This window comes from Hibiscus syriacus, unplaced genomic scaffold (assembly GCF_006381635.1).
Source record: "Hibiscus syriacus cultivar Baekdansim isolate YM2019G1 unplaced genomic scaffold, ASM638163v2 tig00110546_pilon, whole genome shotgun sequence".
In the NCBI taxonomy this organism is placed as follows: domain Eukaryota; kingdom Viridiplantae; phylum Streptophyta; class Magnoliopsida; order Malvales; family Malvaceae; genus Hibiscus; species Hibiscus syriacus.
In genome coordinates, this window is record NW_024062773.1 from 296,597 (window position 1) to 312,870 (window position 16,274).

General features: G+C 32.5%; 2 protein-coding genes across 3 annotated transcripts; both read left to right on the forward strand.

Moving 5' to 3' along the window:
- The first annotated feature begins 1,330 nt into the window (after nucleotides 1-1,330).
- Nucleotides 1,331-2,108, forward strand: LOC120130375 (50S ribosomal protein L10, chloroplastic-like). The gene has a single exon (XM_039147621.1). It carries the CDS (start codon nucleotides 1,428-1,430, stop codon nucleotides 2,106-2,108), a length of 681 nt encoding a protein of 226 aa, XP_039003552.1. The 5' UTR covers nucleotides 1,331-1,427.
- Nucleotides 2,109-5,904: 3,796 nt separating this feature from the next.
- Nucleotides 5,905-9,027, forward strand: LOC120130374 (probable serine/threonine-protein kinase PBL7). Of its 2 annotated transcripts, XR_005516829.1 has the most exons (6): nucleotides 5,905-6,158; nucleotides 7,032-7,225; nucleotides 7,446-7,635; nucleotides 7,865-8,256; nucleotides 8,499-8,634; nucleotides 8,721-8,801. XR_005516829.1 is itself a non-coding variant. In XM_039147620.1 (5 exons), the coding sequence occupies exons 1-5, from the start codon at nucleotides 6,044-6,046 to the stop codon at nucleotides 8,979-8,981; spliced, it is 1,152 nt and encodes a 383-aa protein (XP_039003551.1). In that variant the 5' UTR covers nucleotides 5,910-6,043; the 3' UTR covers nucleotides 8,982-9,027. The 2 variants fall into 2 exon arrangements, 1 of the variants encoding a protein (XP_039003551.1); XM_039147620.1 differs by lacking the exon at nucleotides 8,499-8,634 and having other exon boundaries at nucleotides 5,910-6,158; nucleotides 8,721-9,027.
- Nucleotides 9,028-16,274: the final 7,247 nt, after the last annotated feature.

Sequence of the window (16,274 nt, forward strand, 5' to 3'; positions counted from 1 at the left end):
TTACCAGTAGAAAAGGGTTCTTGACTCTGAGAATGGAGCCATTGTTTATAATAAAAGTGTAAATTGTGTCCATACCGATGTCTCGGATCAATCTGAAAACACACATTAAACTTGAATCACTAACAGTGATAATCAAGAACAAAGGTCATCAAACCATGTTAATTTATAGAGAAACTCACTTACTGCCTCAAGCCAGTGTTGCAAGGCAAGCTTTTGAGCATTGTCATTCTCCGATAAACCTTTCCCAACCTTGGCAGCCCTTGTTCTCGCCCTCGACCAACGCAAAATCGCAGTTTCTTGTTTACCTATATCGAAAAACGATACAGAACTCCTCTTCAATTCTGCAAAAGCTAAGAGCTTCCACCTACATTACACCAAATAATTGCCTTAGAAAAAATAAAAGAAGTGCATAGAAATGCATATACACAGCCACACACCAAGTCTGTTCCACAAGAACTGCACAATCTGCAAGCTTTCTTTGTTTGAAGAAGAGATATGAATGAAAAAAAAATCCTAATTGAAGTTTAGGTATTAAGTTTTCATTTAAAGGAGAATATGGGGTCTCCATCGTGCCGGTCAACTCGATTAAACCCATCCATGTAAGCATTTAACGAGCCGATTGTGTTTTTCGTCACGCCTGTTAACGTTTGTTAACGTTGAATGACCAGTTTGTAACAAATCAATAACGTTAGTGACCGGTTTATAATTTTTGAAACATCAATGAGGAAAACGAAAACTACCTCAAATATTAATGACCATCCGTATAGGTTAACCTTTATATAATTGTACTGTCAGGAAAGTCTCATGTAATTTTGATATTTATTTTCTTTTAAAAATAAAGAAATAATTTGACTCATAACCTGAATCATATTCATATGTCTATAATCGTACACATCTTGCGGATGTAATTATTCAAATTTAAAATCTTTAAAAACATAATATTTATTTTAACCATTAATATCTCACTAAGTTGTTACCATTACATATGTACAAGATAAAAATTTAATCTTACATCCCAAATAATTAGAGGTAATAAAGAACAATTATGTAATCTTTCATCAAAATTAAATTGGGGATGAACAATTATTAACAAATACCAACTTCATCCCCATTTCACAACCATTTTGTTTGTAAAATAAAAAATATAAATGAATTAACAATCCATTAAAGGATTCAGATTTGATCATCCCGGTATATATTAGACCGACTTTGAAATATTTAAGTATCAAAGTAGAATATTTCAAGAAAATATATATAAAAAGTAAAATGGTAAGGCCTCAGTCGTAATTTCACCTCAATCCCTTATCTAAGTGGAACAGCTGCTCTTCCATTCTAAGTTATTCAAAAGAAGCAGATAAGCCCCTTCCAACCCCTAAACTCTCACTCATCACCCCTTTCCTTCCGATCTTCTCTTTTTTTTTTCCGCCATGGAAATAGCTCTCCTCTCCTTCCCATCCCTCAAACCCCCGCCTTCCCACCCATCACTCAGACCCACCGCCCCATTCCTCCGATCCTCCAAACCCACCTTCGTTTCCCCCAAACCACCCTCATACCCTTCCATCAGAGCCGCCATTTCCCGGACCAAGAAAGAAGAAACAGTCGAAACTGTCAAGTCCCAGTTAGAGAACTGTTACCTCTTGGCCGCCGTGGAATACAAGGGCTTCACCGTCAAACAATTCCAAGAATTGCGTCGATCGCTCCCCGACTCATCGAAACTACTCGTCGCTAAGAACACTCTGGTCTTGAAAGCCATCGAAGGGACTCCCTGGGAGGCATTGAAGCCGTGTATGAAAGGGATGAACGCTTGGCTCTTCGTCCACACCGAAGAAATCCCGGACGCTCTTAAACCTTACAGGACGTTCCAGAGGGAGAAGAAGGTTGAGAATGACTTCACGGGGGGTGTTTTCGAAGGGAAATTTTATGGGCCGGACGATTTTAAACAGCTTGAAAGTATGCCTACCAGAGCTGAGATTTACGCTAAGCTTTTGGGGAGTCTGCAGAGTCCTGCTATTGGACTTGTGGGGACACTCCAAGCTCCTGCGAGAGATGTTGTTATGGTTTTAAAGGCTTATGTGAAGAAGCTTGAAGAGGAAAGTGGGGGCAATTGATGAAGATTGCTTTGTAAGTGTAATTTAAGAAAACCCCACCTTTTTTTGTTGTATTTAAAAGAGAATTCTTCTGATATGTTCTTTTACTTTTGTAGAATCATGTAATCTTGGAATTCGAATTGCTGATGTTAGAATCACATTGCAAGTTGATTTTCTCTCTCTTCATTTTCTGGTGAATTGTTTGTCTTATGTTGTTTGAGTGAATGCTGGGCATGCCTATTATCATCAAGACTTTTGAGCATGAATACTTTCGAAAAATGAAAAGTTCATGTAGCATAAAGGGATAGGTGTGAGATTTAGGCAATAGAAGATAGTCATATTACTTGTATTTTGGTCCAAGCATGTTCACTTCAATGATATGCTGGATTTTCTTTAAAGTTTTTTCCTATATTTTGAGGGTCGAATTCGGATACTTTAGAGAAATGAACAGTTGGAGAGACACTTGGTAAGAATTCGAGTAAAATAGGAAGGGTTGGAGAAACTCGGAATACTTTTGTTTATGCTTGGTGAGTTTTGTTCCTTCTTAAAATCTGCGTTTGGTTTGAACTGGTCTTGAATGGTAATTGTTAGTTCCTCCGATTGTACTGTATTTTGTTCTTCTTCTTCTTGGTTAGTTTTGTTCCTTCTTCAATCTGCATTTGGTTTGAACTGGTCTTGTATGGTAATTGTTAGTTACTCCGATGGTACTGTATTTTGTTCTTCTTCTTCTTGGTGAGTTTTGTTCCTTCTTAAAATCTGCATTTGGTTTGAACTGGTCTTCAATGGTAATTGCTAGTTACTCCGATGGTATTGTATTTTGTTCTTCTTCTTTGTATCCATAAATTCAGCTTGTGTTGGATGGTCGGACTACGAAACTAGTAGTAATGGGGATATCATGAGGGTAAAACGATTCTATTGTAGGACAGCTATTTGATTCTAAATGGAACTAGCAACGATTCTGAACCTTATGACCACCTTAAATTATTTGAAAAAAAATACCTTTGATGTAAGCGTACATAGGGTTGATTTTATTTTTGGAAAAATAAAATATTTATATTGAAATAAAAATAAATAACTATTGAATTGTCCAAGATGAACGAAATATATTTTAAAAGCATTTTTGTATTATACTTTTTTCACCTTATTTAAAAAAAAGTAACATTAAATTAACCCTAAACTATGTTTATATTAAATTAATTTTCCATCATAATTACCCTCTTTTATTGGGGAAGAGGAGGGTTGGTTTAGTTAATATTAAACAAATAAATTAACGTTATATATTTAGACTTTAAAATTGTTTTTCCCATTTTACTCTTTAAAAATATGACTAATATTTTAAATTCAGCTCGACCTTTCATAGGCATTCATATCATCTTGATCTAAGGGATTAAGGTCATCTCCAGCTCTCATATCTACTCTACAATATCTTTATCTCTATTCTAAAATGAAACAGTAATTCATCTCCAACAGTATCTCTATATTACCACCAACTCTACTTTATTCACAATATTTAACTATATTGATTTTGTAAATATAAAATAAAACATATACATTTCTAATAGATATCAAGATAAAAAACATAAATAAAACATTCATAAATAACATTGAGAAAATACAAATAAATAAGAAAATTACAATTTATAATAATAATACGAAAAATCATAAGTTACATATTAGTATTTTGTGTTTGGGTTGTTAGTTAAAATGTTGTTTGAGTTTTTGGTTAAAATGTTGTTTGAGTTTTATTAATATTTTTTATGTTTTTATGTTTGTTGTAGTTTTTATGTTTCAAAAAATTAGTATGTTTATTTATCTAATTTTAATGTATTTTTATCTATCTTGCAATTTAATCTACTTGAATTTATTATATTATGTTTATTTTTTTATTTTATTATGTAGAAATTACAATAAAAAAACATAAAAGGTAGAATAAGATAAAATAATATAACAAAGAAAAGGAAAAGAAAAAAAAATAACAAAAGAAAGTAAAAAAAAAAACAAAAACCAAAAATCTAAAAAATAACAAAAAAAAATATAATATGTAGCGCAACTCCAGTTGTAGCGTGTAACTGTAGCTGTCGTCACAATACAACATTAAAGTGACGATGGACTAGAGTTGAAATTTATCTCCAAACTGAAGAATACAGCCACTCTGGAGTTGATCTAAAATTATGTTCTTTGTAGGTTTTCTAAGGTGTTTTTGGAGTTAAAAGATTTTTTTAAATAAAAATAATATATAATATATAGATTTTCACACTCAAAGTGTTTTATTAATATTTAAATTTTGTTTTTAAAAAATATTTTTGAATAAAATTATTCATTCAATATACATATCATATTTTAAAAAGCGTCAAAAATGTTTTTTTGTCAATTTAAAATATTTTTTACGAGAATCGTAGATATTAAAAATTGAAATTAAATTATTTAAAAATATATTTTTGAAAATATATTTTATTAATATTTTTCAGAAATAATATACTCTCGTGCTTTTAATTTTGAGATTAGTGCATTTGTTGTTTGTCCATGATTTAGGGATGGTAAACGGTATAGTTTTGTAGATTTTGTATCATACATGTTTTAATTGGAGTTGTGATGGGTATTATTTTAGTAGGTAGTGGACGGGTGTGGATTTAGAAAGTAGTACTCATCGTGGGTAGTGGGCAGGTGATGAATTTGTTACCCGCCCGCCCCGTATCTGCCCGCCTCACATCCGCCTGCACACTAAATACTCATTAAATTTTGGACCTTATGAATTTAGGTATAATTTTTTAGACTAATTTAAAAATTTTAATATTGTATAAGATATATGCTGTTAGGCGGGTCTAGCTGGATACATCTCCAGTTAGATAGTATGTGTGGGGATGAATTTTAAAATATACCCGCACAGGTGGGTGATGATTTAATTTTTTTTACCTATAATGGGTAGTGGACGATTGATGGATTTAAAAATATTAGATTCCCTCTAATCAAATCAACATTGAAAAAGGAGAGAAAACATAATAGTTAATTATATTGAAATATTTTATTTATAAATTTGCTACTAAAAATATTTTAATTTTAACCGAATTTGTTAATTATAAGCAGTTTAAACTAGGGAAGGCATGCGACCCGAGTTTGATGGGTTCTGATCCGATCGGGTCAGATGATTTTAAAAAAGGTTTTGGGTTCGGATTACGTCTGGTCGAGTTTTTTTAAAAGTGATGTTCGGGTCGGGTCGGATTCAGATTTAAAGTGAAAAATATCTAATTCAACTCGATCCAAAATATATATATAATTTTACCTTATATATTTAGTAATATTACAACAATAACCTTCTATATATTATTTTTTTAATTAAATCATTGTTATGTTACTTAAAAATACTCTTGAAACTCACCGACCTCTCCAAGAAGTAAACTTTATATGATTAAGAAATTCTGAATTTCGTTAGCAAACTATCATTTTCCACACATAAATTGGTTCATTTATAATAACTAAGTTTTTTAATACATTAAAAATATTGTTAAAAACGTGTGCTTATCATTACAAATTCATCATTTATATTATGACAAATCACATATTATTTTTTAACCATCTATATTAATTTACTAAATTTTTTATGAATTTTAAAAAATGGTTAGATTAAAAATAATGAATTTTTGAAGTTACAAGATTTAATAAATTAAAAAAACATAAATAACGAAATTAGAACATTTTTAAAGTAATGGCATGATTAGAAATTTACAGAAAAACCAAAGGGCACAATTGCAAAAGGGGAAAAAGGAGAAGAACAGAACTTCTTGTGAATTTTAACTCTCTCTCTCAATTTCTTCCCTAAAGTGTGTGTGTGTGTGTGTTTGGGTCTGATTTTCATTTCTCTCCTTTTAGCTCTCTCTCTCCCTCTTTCTCTTTCTGTTTCAGCAATTAGATTCTAAAGTAAGAAAGTGGAGAAAGAGAGTTTTAAGGGGTAAATTCATATGGGTTGGTTCCCGTGTGGTGGAAAGAAAAGCAAAAATGGAAAGAAAAAGCTTCCCATCGATGATAGTGCAACCACCGCCAATTCATCTGATGATCAGATCCCTTCTACTTCAGGTTCTTGTTGCTCTTCTATTCTTTTTATTTCGAAAACCACCTCAAAATTTGATTTTTTTATATACCCTATAGAGGATTTGATCTTTTTGTTAAAAAGGAAAAAACAGTGAATTCCTTTTTATTTTGGCTGCAAATTTTTTTGGTGTAAGACCCATTTGTTCAATTGTTTTTCTAGTTTTATGGGGTTTCAATGTTTCAGTTTGATCTATGTAGGAATTTGAAAATATATATAGTATTTTCGTTTTGTGTTTATTTTGAGTCTATAAAGATGAGAATTTGATGGGATTTTGTAATTCTTAATTCTATTGATTTTGGGATTAATATATATTATGTATACTGATTTGGAGTCTCAGTTATTAGCTTGAGTGTGCAATTCCTAATTTAATTCTATGTTATTAAGTCTTATGGATGTTTTGGGGGTTAAATTGTTGCCATCATTGAACTGCAATAATTTATACTTTTTTTTTTTGTTCTTGATGTTGTTATACTATATAGGTTAGAATTTCTATGAAAGCCTAAATAATTGTACTAGTTCAAGCATGTTATTATTTTCAATCTACGTTACACGGACTTAGCTGCGAGTGTCAGTCTGTCAGATATAGGTATGCTCCATTTTTGTTAAGTTTTTCCATGTAGTTGAATGATACTGGAGGGTCAAATCCTATCCGTACGTTAGGATATGCGTCGAGTATGAGTGTTTATGATGAAAGGGTATAGAAGCTAGAATCTTGTTCGTGTCCTTTTCGTCTACCTGTTGTTATAATGTGATCAGTAATAAAACCTGTCTTTGGCTTCTGTTGATGCGGTAGTGCTACATGTTTTTGGTTCAGTTTTCAGAAATTATATTAAGTTTGTTTTTCTGCGTCATGGTAGAAAAGCTGAAGGTTAATTCTGTGCCGGATGCTAAGAAGGAGGCTAACAAGGATGGAGGGTCGGATCACATTGCAGCGCACACGTTTACCTTCCGTGAATTGGCAGCTGCAACAAAGAATTTCCGGGCTGATTACCTTTTAGGCGAAGGAGGTTTTGGCCGGGTGTATAAAGGGCGATTGGAAAGCGCTAATAAAGTATGTGTAGTAATGAGACTGTAAATTTTGTTGGAAATACAAATACTTGAGATCCATATAACACAGTTCCACTCTCCGATGATCTCATACACCTTTAGTTGATAGAATCATAGAAATCATAATTTTCATTGTTCATGAATATATTTTTGTTTCGGAAATATATGCCCCTTAACCATTCATAACGTCTAGTCAACCTTAACTTTGTCACCGTGTTGTGTAGGTTGTGGCAATCAAGCAGCTTGATCGTAATGGACTGCAAGGAAACCGGGAATTCCTTGTTGAAGTACTGATGTTGAGCCTGCTTCACCATCCTAATCTTGTCAACTTAATTGGATACTGTGCTGATGGAGATCAGAGGCTTTTGGTTTATGAGTACATGCCATTAGGATCTTTGGAAGATCATTTACACGGTATGTATAGCAAACGCTCATTTCTATACTATTGTTTGGAATCTTGGTTTCTTTCACAACATTGAATATCGTGCAATTATCATGTATCATTTTTTGTGTTTTGAGTTTCTGGTGTTTGATTTGTCTCTTTTCCTTGGTCCATTCTGGCAATTATTTTGATTACCTCAACATGTATCATCTTTTAACACAGATTGCTGATTATTTTTCTCTGTGTGCTTTTATGTTCCAGACTTACCTCCCGACAAAAGGCAATTAGATTGGAATACGAGAATGAAAATAGCAGCAGGTGCTGCAAAAGGTTTGGAGTATTTACATGAAAAAGCTAGTCCTCCTGTCATATATCGTGATTTGAAATGCTCGAATATTTTGCTTGGCGAGGGCTATCATCCCAAGCTATCGGATTTTGGCTTGGCCAAATTGGGTCCTGTAGGCGATAAGACTCATGTATCTACAAGAGTGATGGGGACATACGGATATTGCGCACCAGAATATGCAATGACTGGCCAGCTTACGTTGAAATCAGATGTTTATAGTTTTGGAGTTGTTCTGCTTGAAATCATTACCGGAAGGAAAGCTATTGATAACTCAAGGGCTGGTGGCGAGCAAAATCTGGTTGCCTGGGTAAGATAGCCATGGCATCTCTCTTTTTATAATATTTCTGAGAGTTTGAAGACACGTTTTATTGCCTTGGCTTATATTTTTGCATGAACAAATTGTAATAGAATCTTGATTTCCTACCAAAACTCTTATCTGTTCAATTGTTTTGAAATCTGAACTGTGAGAATCTACGATACTCGGACACGAGTATGAGTGAAGGATATGAGTATATTCATTTTATGTTTTAAGTTCTCATTGATTTGAAGGGTCATTTCCCCATTGCCTGCATATGCATCATACGTGAGTGTTGGATACGAATACTTCAAGAAAAATGAAGAGTTGGAGCAACATACGAGAGAAATATTATTTGGTCATTGAGGCACAATCCTTCCGAAGAAGAAAGTAAAACTAGAAAGAACCATAATTCTTGCAAATCTTTTAGTTTTTTTCTATATGTTCTGCATAAACCGTTCATTTTTATTTAACAGGCTCGTCCGCTGTTTAAAGATCGAAGGAAATTTGCACAAATGGCCGATCCATTACTTCAGGGACAATATCCGGTGAGGGGTTTGTACCAAGCTCTAGCTGTGGCTGCAATGTGTGTTCAAGAACAGCCGAATATGCGGCCGCTGATAGCCGATGTAGTCACCGCCCTCACCTATCTTGCTTCTCAAAAGTACGATCCCAGAACTCATTCGGTTCAAGGATCTCGTACCGGTTCTTCCACTCCGAGAACGAGACATGAATAGTTCAGGTAAGGGGAATCAACCAATTTATCCTGTTTTTTTTTAATTATTTTTCTCAAAGATTTTAAATTCTTTCAATATATAGATAGAGATCTACTTTTCTTCCGTAAATTGTTTCATAATTTGTGCTGTTAATTTTAAACATTTATTCTCACTCATTTAATGATTTAGAATACGGGCGGTATGATTTTTTTTTTAAATATGTAGATTTATAATGGTATCATTTAAAATTATATTTCAAAACAATCATAAGTAGAATATACCAATAAATGACGGGTGACAAACGAGCAATAATGTAAATAGTTGATACAAACATATAGAGACGAATCATTCCAATATCTTCGAGCAACAGACAGAAAAAAAACCGACATATATGTCTAGAAGCCAATGAAATGTCGTATATAAATGAACTAAGAAATCATGCATCATGAAAACAAGCAACCAATAAATCTCGTAGAACCACTTATCAAGAAGAAAACTGATGCCGGAACAGCCATAACACTTTTTCCCAGAGAAAGGATTAAGAGAAGATATTATTATAAGTGTATGAAAATAAAATTAAAAAATAATAAAGTTAGACAAAAAAAAAACTGAGAAGTAGCCAGAGAAAAGTTTTGGAGTTTTTGATAGGAAATGCTTGCATAAAGATGAACACAAGTATTGAAAATGCTAGAAATCCTAAATACAAGTATTAAAAATGTATTAAACGACTCGTTTACATTGAGCTTAACAGGATTCTTTTGTCTAGATTTAACTTGTAGATAAATTTTCCTGACCAAATTCATCTCTTCATAACATGGACCTCAGGGTTTTCTTTTTTATGAGAATTTACTCCGTAGTTTTACTGTTCTCATACTAATTGCACTAAACAATTTTCGAAGGACTAAAATGAACATGAAAAAAAATTGAAGATGCCTTGCCGAAATTAGATGGAAGAAAAGAGATGGAATTCGTATTTTTCTTTCTCACGTTGGGGAAGGAGAAGAATGGAGAAAATTCCCTTTTTTTCTCTCTCTCTCTCTTTCTTTTATTATTTACTACTATTACTATTTTACCATTTAAATCACATGTTAGTAAATATGTGGTGTAAACTTCATGGAAAAAGGGAAAGAATCTATCATCTATATGTTAATTGCACTACAGGGATATCAACTTTCATTATTTTTAGTTACTAAAGTTTTAGTATTTTTGATCTATTTAATTTTGTCATTATCTAGGATTTTTGGCATTACACAAATTGACCCCTTAAGGAAAAAAAATTATTAAGACAAGATCAATCTTATTTATTTAGGTTCACATTTTAATTTCTCCTTTTTGAAATATTCTAATTTTAATCTTAATTTTCTCTAAAAGAGAGAATTTTACGAGAAAAAAATAAAAATATTAATATCTAGAACCACGACTTTAAAAAATATGAAAATAAAAATAAAAATTAGAACTTAATTTAAACCGATCAAATATGTTTCTCTCATATTTTAATTTCTTAAACATGAAACTCAGGGGCCTATCTAGGCCTAGGCCTAACTAGGCCACGGTCTCTCTTGCTCAAAAAGGATAAATTTCTTATTAAGTCACCCATTATTATTTAATTTCTATTTTGGTCACTCAACTATTATTTATTTTAAATCATGTTACATTTTGGTTATGTTTCTGTCTCTCATCTTTAAAAAATTAGCGGTGATATTGATGTATCATCATAAAATAATGTCATGTCATTATTGAAAAATAATTAAAAAAATTATATTAACATCATTGTTATTTTTTAACGGTAGATGATCAAAAAATATATATATATGAATTATTTTAGATAAAATTTATATTATATTTGTTTTGGCTAGTCTATGAAATTTTTTTAGATTCGCCACTGATGAACTTATGTTACATTTTAATTTATCATATATTATTTCTCTAACCTACTACAAACTTTAGTAAAAAGTGGGTCTTTCTCACGTCTAAATTACGCCTTTAACCATAAGACATATATGACTGGGTATTCAATTGATTGGATTTAAAGGTTTTACATTCACCTTTTATTTTTATTTCTATTACTACTTAATATATATTTAATCACACTTTATAAATTAATACAAAAGAGGTTATTGAATTATATTAAAATAATTATCTTAGTTATTAAACTTTTAAAAATTATAAAATAACCATTAAATTTTTTAAATTATTACAAAATAATTATTATAATATCATTTTATAACAGTTTGATAAAATTTAATGACCATTTATTAAATATTTTGATAAATTTAATGATTATTTTATAATAATTTGATAAATTTAATTATTAAGCTATTAATTTTAAAAGTTTGGTTCTAAATTATTATTTTATAGTAGTTTAATAATCTTTGATGTACTTTATCTATTAATTTAAACATTTTATGGATATTTTTATGTTTATAAGTATCTAATATATGTTTAATTATCTTTCACAAGCTAACTTTAACATTTTTTTGAAGGGTGATTATCACTATATTAGCAATTGATGGAAGAAAAAAGAAATTGACTGGATCCTAACATGATTTTAAATTAAAAAAATAGATTTTTTACATTCTTTTTGAAAAATATTAAATCACTGAACTGACGTTTTAATTATAAATTAGATACCAAATTATATATTAAACCTTTTTATTAATGTGACATTCAGATTATTTTGTGATTTATCAATTGCGTTAGTGATTAGAACATAACTTTTGAAGCTTTAATGAGTAAAATAAAAATGTACTACAAAATGAGTGGCCATGGATTAAGTTACCCTTTAAAGAACGCCGTAAATCATTGAATCTTTTTTTCCTCGAGTGTTGCTTATACTTTACTCTCTTAAAAACTAAGCACCTTATATTATATTCTTATAGGAATATAATCCACATTCTCCTGTTTGGTTGGTTAGAAATGTCATTCTTAGTAATCTTATATTATCAATAGTAGATTTTTTGGGGTATATTACCGGGAATGTCATTACCTCCATTTCCTTAGATATTGTTGGATTACCGGCGTTTTGGACTAAAATGCCTTTAATTTTTTTTTCTTTAAAAAATATCTTTATTTTATCATTGAATAATAAAATTTATACGAAGGTTAAATTACAAATTTATCCTTAAACTATTTTAGATTTACAAAAAAATCTATAATTAAAATTTTATAAAGTTCAGGAGTTAAAATAAAATTTTACCATTTCATTAAACCTTTTTATATTTTCAATTTTGTAAAAAAAATTATATAAATTTTATGAATTTAAATTTTTTAAAGAAAATATATAAATATTTTCTAACTTATTAAAAAATAAATATATAATAAGGACAATTTGGTTAAATATTTATTCCAATAATATTTTATTCCTTTAACTAAACTGTTAAAAATCAAACTTGAAAAGTCAAGAAAGATGGCTAGAAGTGCAACAATATGACGGCAAGATGACAAAAGCTAGAAGCCTCTTGAATTTCTTAATTATTAAGCATATTAAGGTGGTCCCTTAAAAGGATAAGGTTGCAACAAATATGGTGGCAATAATGGAAAAATTGAGAAGCACCCAGAGCTTCAAAATAAGTCGGTTAATTGATCCTATATATATGTGCTCTAGCCTAGTTTAGGATGTATGTAATACAAGTGAGGAAAATATACGAGAGAAAGTGAGAAAAAATGAGAGATAGGTTGTAAAGCTTAGCAAAGCTTTAAAAGAGTGAGGTTGTGTTTGTAAACTAGTAGCAGCTAGTATTGCAGTATTGTAATATTGAGAGTGTCGTTGTAAAATATTTTGTTTCGTATAAATAAAAATTTCTGAGTTTTATAAATTATAGTGAGCCCATCTACGCTTCCAACAAGTGGCCTCAGAGCTTGGTTTGAGTTCAACGTGGTGGAGAAGATGGCCAACATGATTCAACCTCAAATCCCGAGATTGACAAAGACAAATTATGGCAATTGGAGCATTCAAATGAAGGCGTTACTAGGGTCCCAAGATTGTTGGGATATCATCGAGGATGGTTACACCGAGCCTGAAAATGTAGCAGCAGAAGCAGCCTTGGCCAATGAAGAAAAGAAGGTATTGAAGGAATCCCGGAGAAAAGATAAAAAAGCATTGTTCTTTATTTTTCAAGGAGTAGACGAATCTACCTTTGAAAAAATTTCTGATGCAAAGACCGCAAAACAAGCATGGGAGATTTTACAAAAATCTCTACAAGGTGTCGAAAAAGCAAAGAAGGTACGCTTACAAACTCTCCGTGCTGAGTTTGAGATGCTAAAAATGAAAAATACAGAAAACATCGATGATTATATTAGCCGTGTGAAAACGGTCGTAAATGAAATGAAAAGAAATGGTGAATCACTCGATGATGTTAGAGTGATGGAAAAAATTTTGCGGTCATTAACAAGAAAATTCGATTACGTGGTGGTGGCAATCGAAGAATCAAAAGATTTATCTCAGATATCGATTGATGAGCTTGTGGGTTCACTTCAAGCCCATGAGCAGAAAATAAAACAAAATGAAGATTCTGAAAATTTGGAGCAAGCTCTACAAAGCAAGATGAATGTCAACGAAGGAAAAGCTAGCAGCAGCTACACACAAGGACGAGGAAATCGTGGTGGTTATCGTGGAAGATATAGAGGAGGACGAGGAACTCGTGGACGTGGTGGTCGATCATATAGCACCGATCAAATGAGTGAAAGCAATCCAACATCAGGTCGTGGACGAGGATTCAGAGGCCGAGGTAGGGGCAGATATCAACAAGGAAGCAAATTCCAGGTACAATGTTATAATTGCAATAAGTATGGTCATTATAGTTATGAGTGTAGATCTGCTCCTAAACAAGAAGAAAGAAATAACGTAGCAACAGCTGAAGAAGAAAAAATTGAAAAATCTCACGTATTCCTCACTTATAAAGGAAATGAAGAATTCAAGAAAAATATTTGGTATCTTGATAATTGTGCTAGCAACCATATGTGTGGTCAAAGGGAATTGTTTGTGAAATTAGATGAAACAGTTCATGGACGAGTAACGTTCGGAGATGACTCGCACGCAGAAATAAAAGGAAAAGGCAAAGTCATGATTACTCAGAAAAATGGAGAAAAGAAATATATTTCAGATGTTTATTATGTACCTGCTTTGAAAAGCAATATCATCAGTCTTGGTCAACTCCTGGAAAAAGGATATGAAGTGCAGATGAAAAACCGCTCGCTTGCCATCAAAAATTAAGAAGGAGAATTGATAGCCCAAGCTGATATGACTCGAAATCGTCTCTTTACAATTGATATCGAGTCAGGAGAAGTAATGTGCATAAAGACCGCGATCAAAGATGATTCATGGCTATGGCATCTAAGATATGGACATCTTGGATTTTCTGGATTGAAGCTGTTGTCAAAAACAAGCATGGTGAAAGGACTACCAGAGATCAACCCTCCAAATCAATTATGTGAGGCTTGCATCAAAGGGAAGCAACATAGACAAAGCTTTGAAGTTGGTAGATCCTGGCGTGCCCGAAGACCACTGGAGATAGTACACACAGATATAGCCGGTCCTTTTGACATACCATCGCTTGGCGGTAACAGGTACTACCTAACTTTCATTGATGATTTTAGTAGAAAATGTTGGATTTATATCTTGAAAGAAAAGTCAGAAGCGCTGGAAAAATTGAGAGAATTCAAAGCAATGTCGGAAAAACAAAGCGGTCAATATTTGAAGATACTCAGATCAGATAGAGGAGGCGAATATACATCAAAGTTATTTGAAGAATTCTGCAAAGAGCATGGTATCATCCATCAGCTGACAGCCAGATACACGCCACAACAAAATGGAGTTGCAGAAAGGAAGAACCGCACAATCCTGGATATGGCGAGAAGCATGATAAAAGGTAAGCAACTACCGAGAAATTTCTGGGCTGAAGCAGTTCGATGTGCAGTTTACCTATTGAACCGATGTCCAACAAAAAGCGTGAAGTATATGACGCCAAACGAAGCATGGAGTGGACAAAAACCAGGAGTTGGACACCTCAAGATTTTTGGATGCATCGCATATGCCCACGTTCCAGAACATACTAGAAAGAAGCTTGATGACAGAGGAGAAAAATGTATTTTCATTGGCTATGATGAAAGAAGCAAAGCTTACAGATTATATAATCTTCTTACAAAGAAGATAATAATTTCAAGAGATGTCGAGTTCGATGAAGCAGACTATTGGAGATGGAGCAAAGAGGAAAAGAAAGTTGAAGGACTATTTTTTGAAGATAAAGATGGTGATCTTATCAATCAAGATGAACAAGATGATGATCAAGATCCTCGACAAAATCTACCATCGTCGTCAAGCAGCAGCAGCGATGCCAGCAACATAATAGAAGATCGTGAAGCACCTCCCACAGAACTTCGAAGATCCACAAGAGAGAGAAGAATGCCAGAAAGGTACAACGATTATGAACTAAATAATGTTTCACTTTTCTGCTTGCTTGTGAACAGTGATCCAATAACATACGAAGAAGCGGTTGAAGATGACAAATGGAGGAATGCAATGGATGAAGAAATTGCATCAATAGAAAGAAATGATACTTGGGAGCTAACAAGACAACCAGAAGGCCATAACCCAATTGGAGTAAAATGGGTTTACAAGACAAAAACCAATAAAGAAGGAAAGGTCGAGAAGCACAAAGCGAGACTAGTTGTCAAAGGCTATAAGCAAAGACAAGGAATTGACTATGATGAAGTATTTGCTCCAGTAGCAAGGATCGAGACCATCAGACTTCTCACAGCAGTCGCAGCACAAAAAGGATGGAAAATTTACCAGATGGATGTGAAGTCAGCATTTCTAAATGGCTACCTAGAAGAAGAAGTTTATATTGAGCAACCACCTGGATACATTAAAAAGGGACATGAAGACAAAGTTTACCGATTGAAGAAAGCTCTATATGGTTTGAAGCAAGCCCCGAGAGCATGGAACACGAGGATTGATGAATATTTCCAGAGAAATGGGTTCATGAAGAGTCCATACGAGCATGCCTTATACACAAAGAAAAATGAAGACGGTGATATCATGATCGTGTGCTTATATGTGGACGACATGATTTTCACAGGAAATAATCCAGGTATGTTCAATGATTTTAAGAAAGCTATGACTAAAGAATTTGAAATGACAGATATTGGAGAAATGTCATATTTTCTTGGAGTTGAAGTGAAGCAAATGCAAGAAGGAATATTTATATCACAAAAGAAGTATGCAGAAGAAATTTTAAGAAAATTCAGAATGGAAGATTGCAAGCCGGTAGCCACTCCAGCAGAACCAGGAGTCAAATTAAGTGTGAATTCAACAAG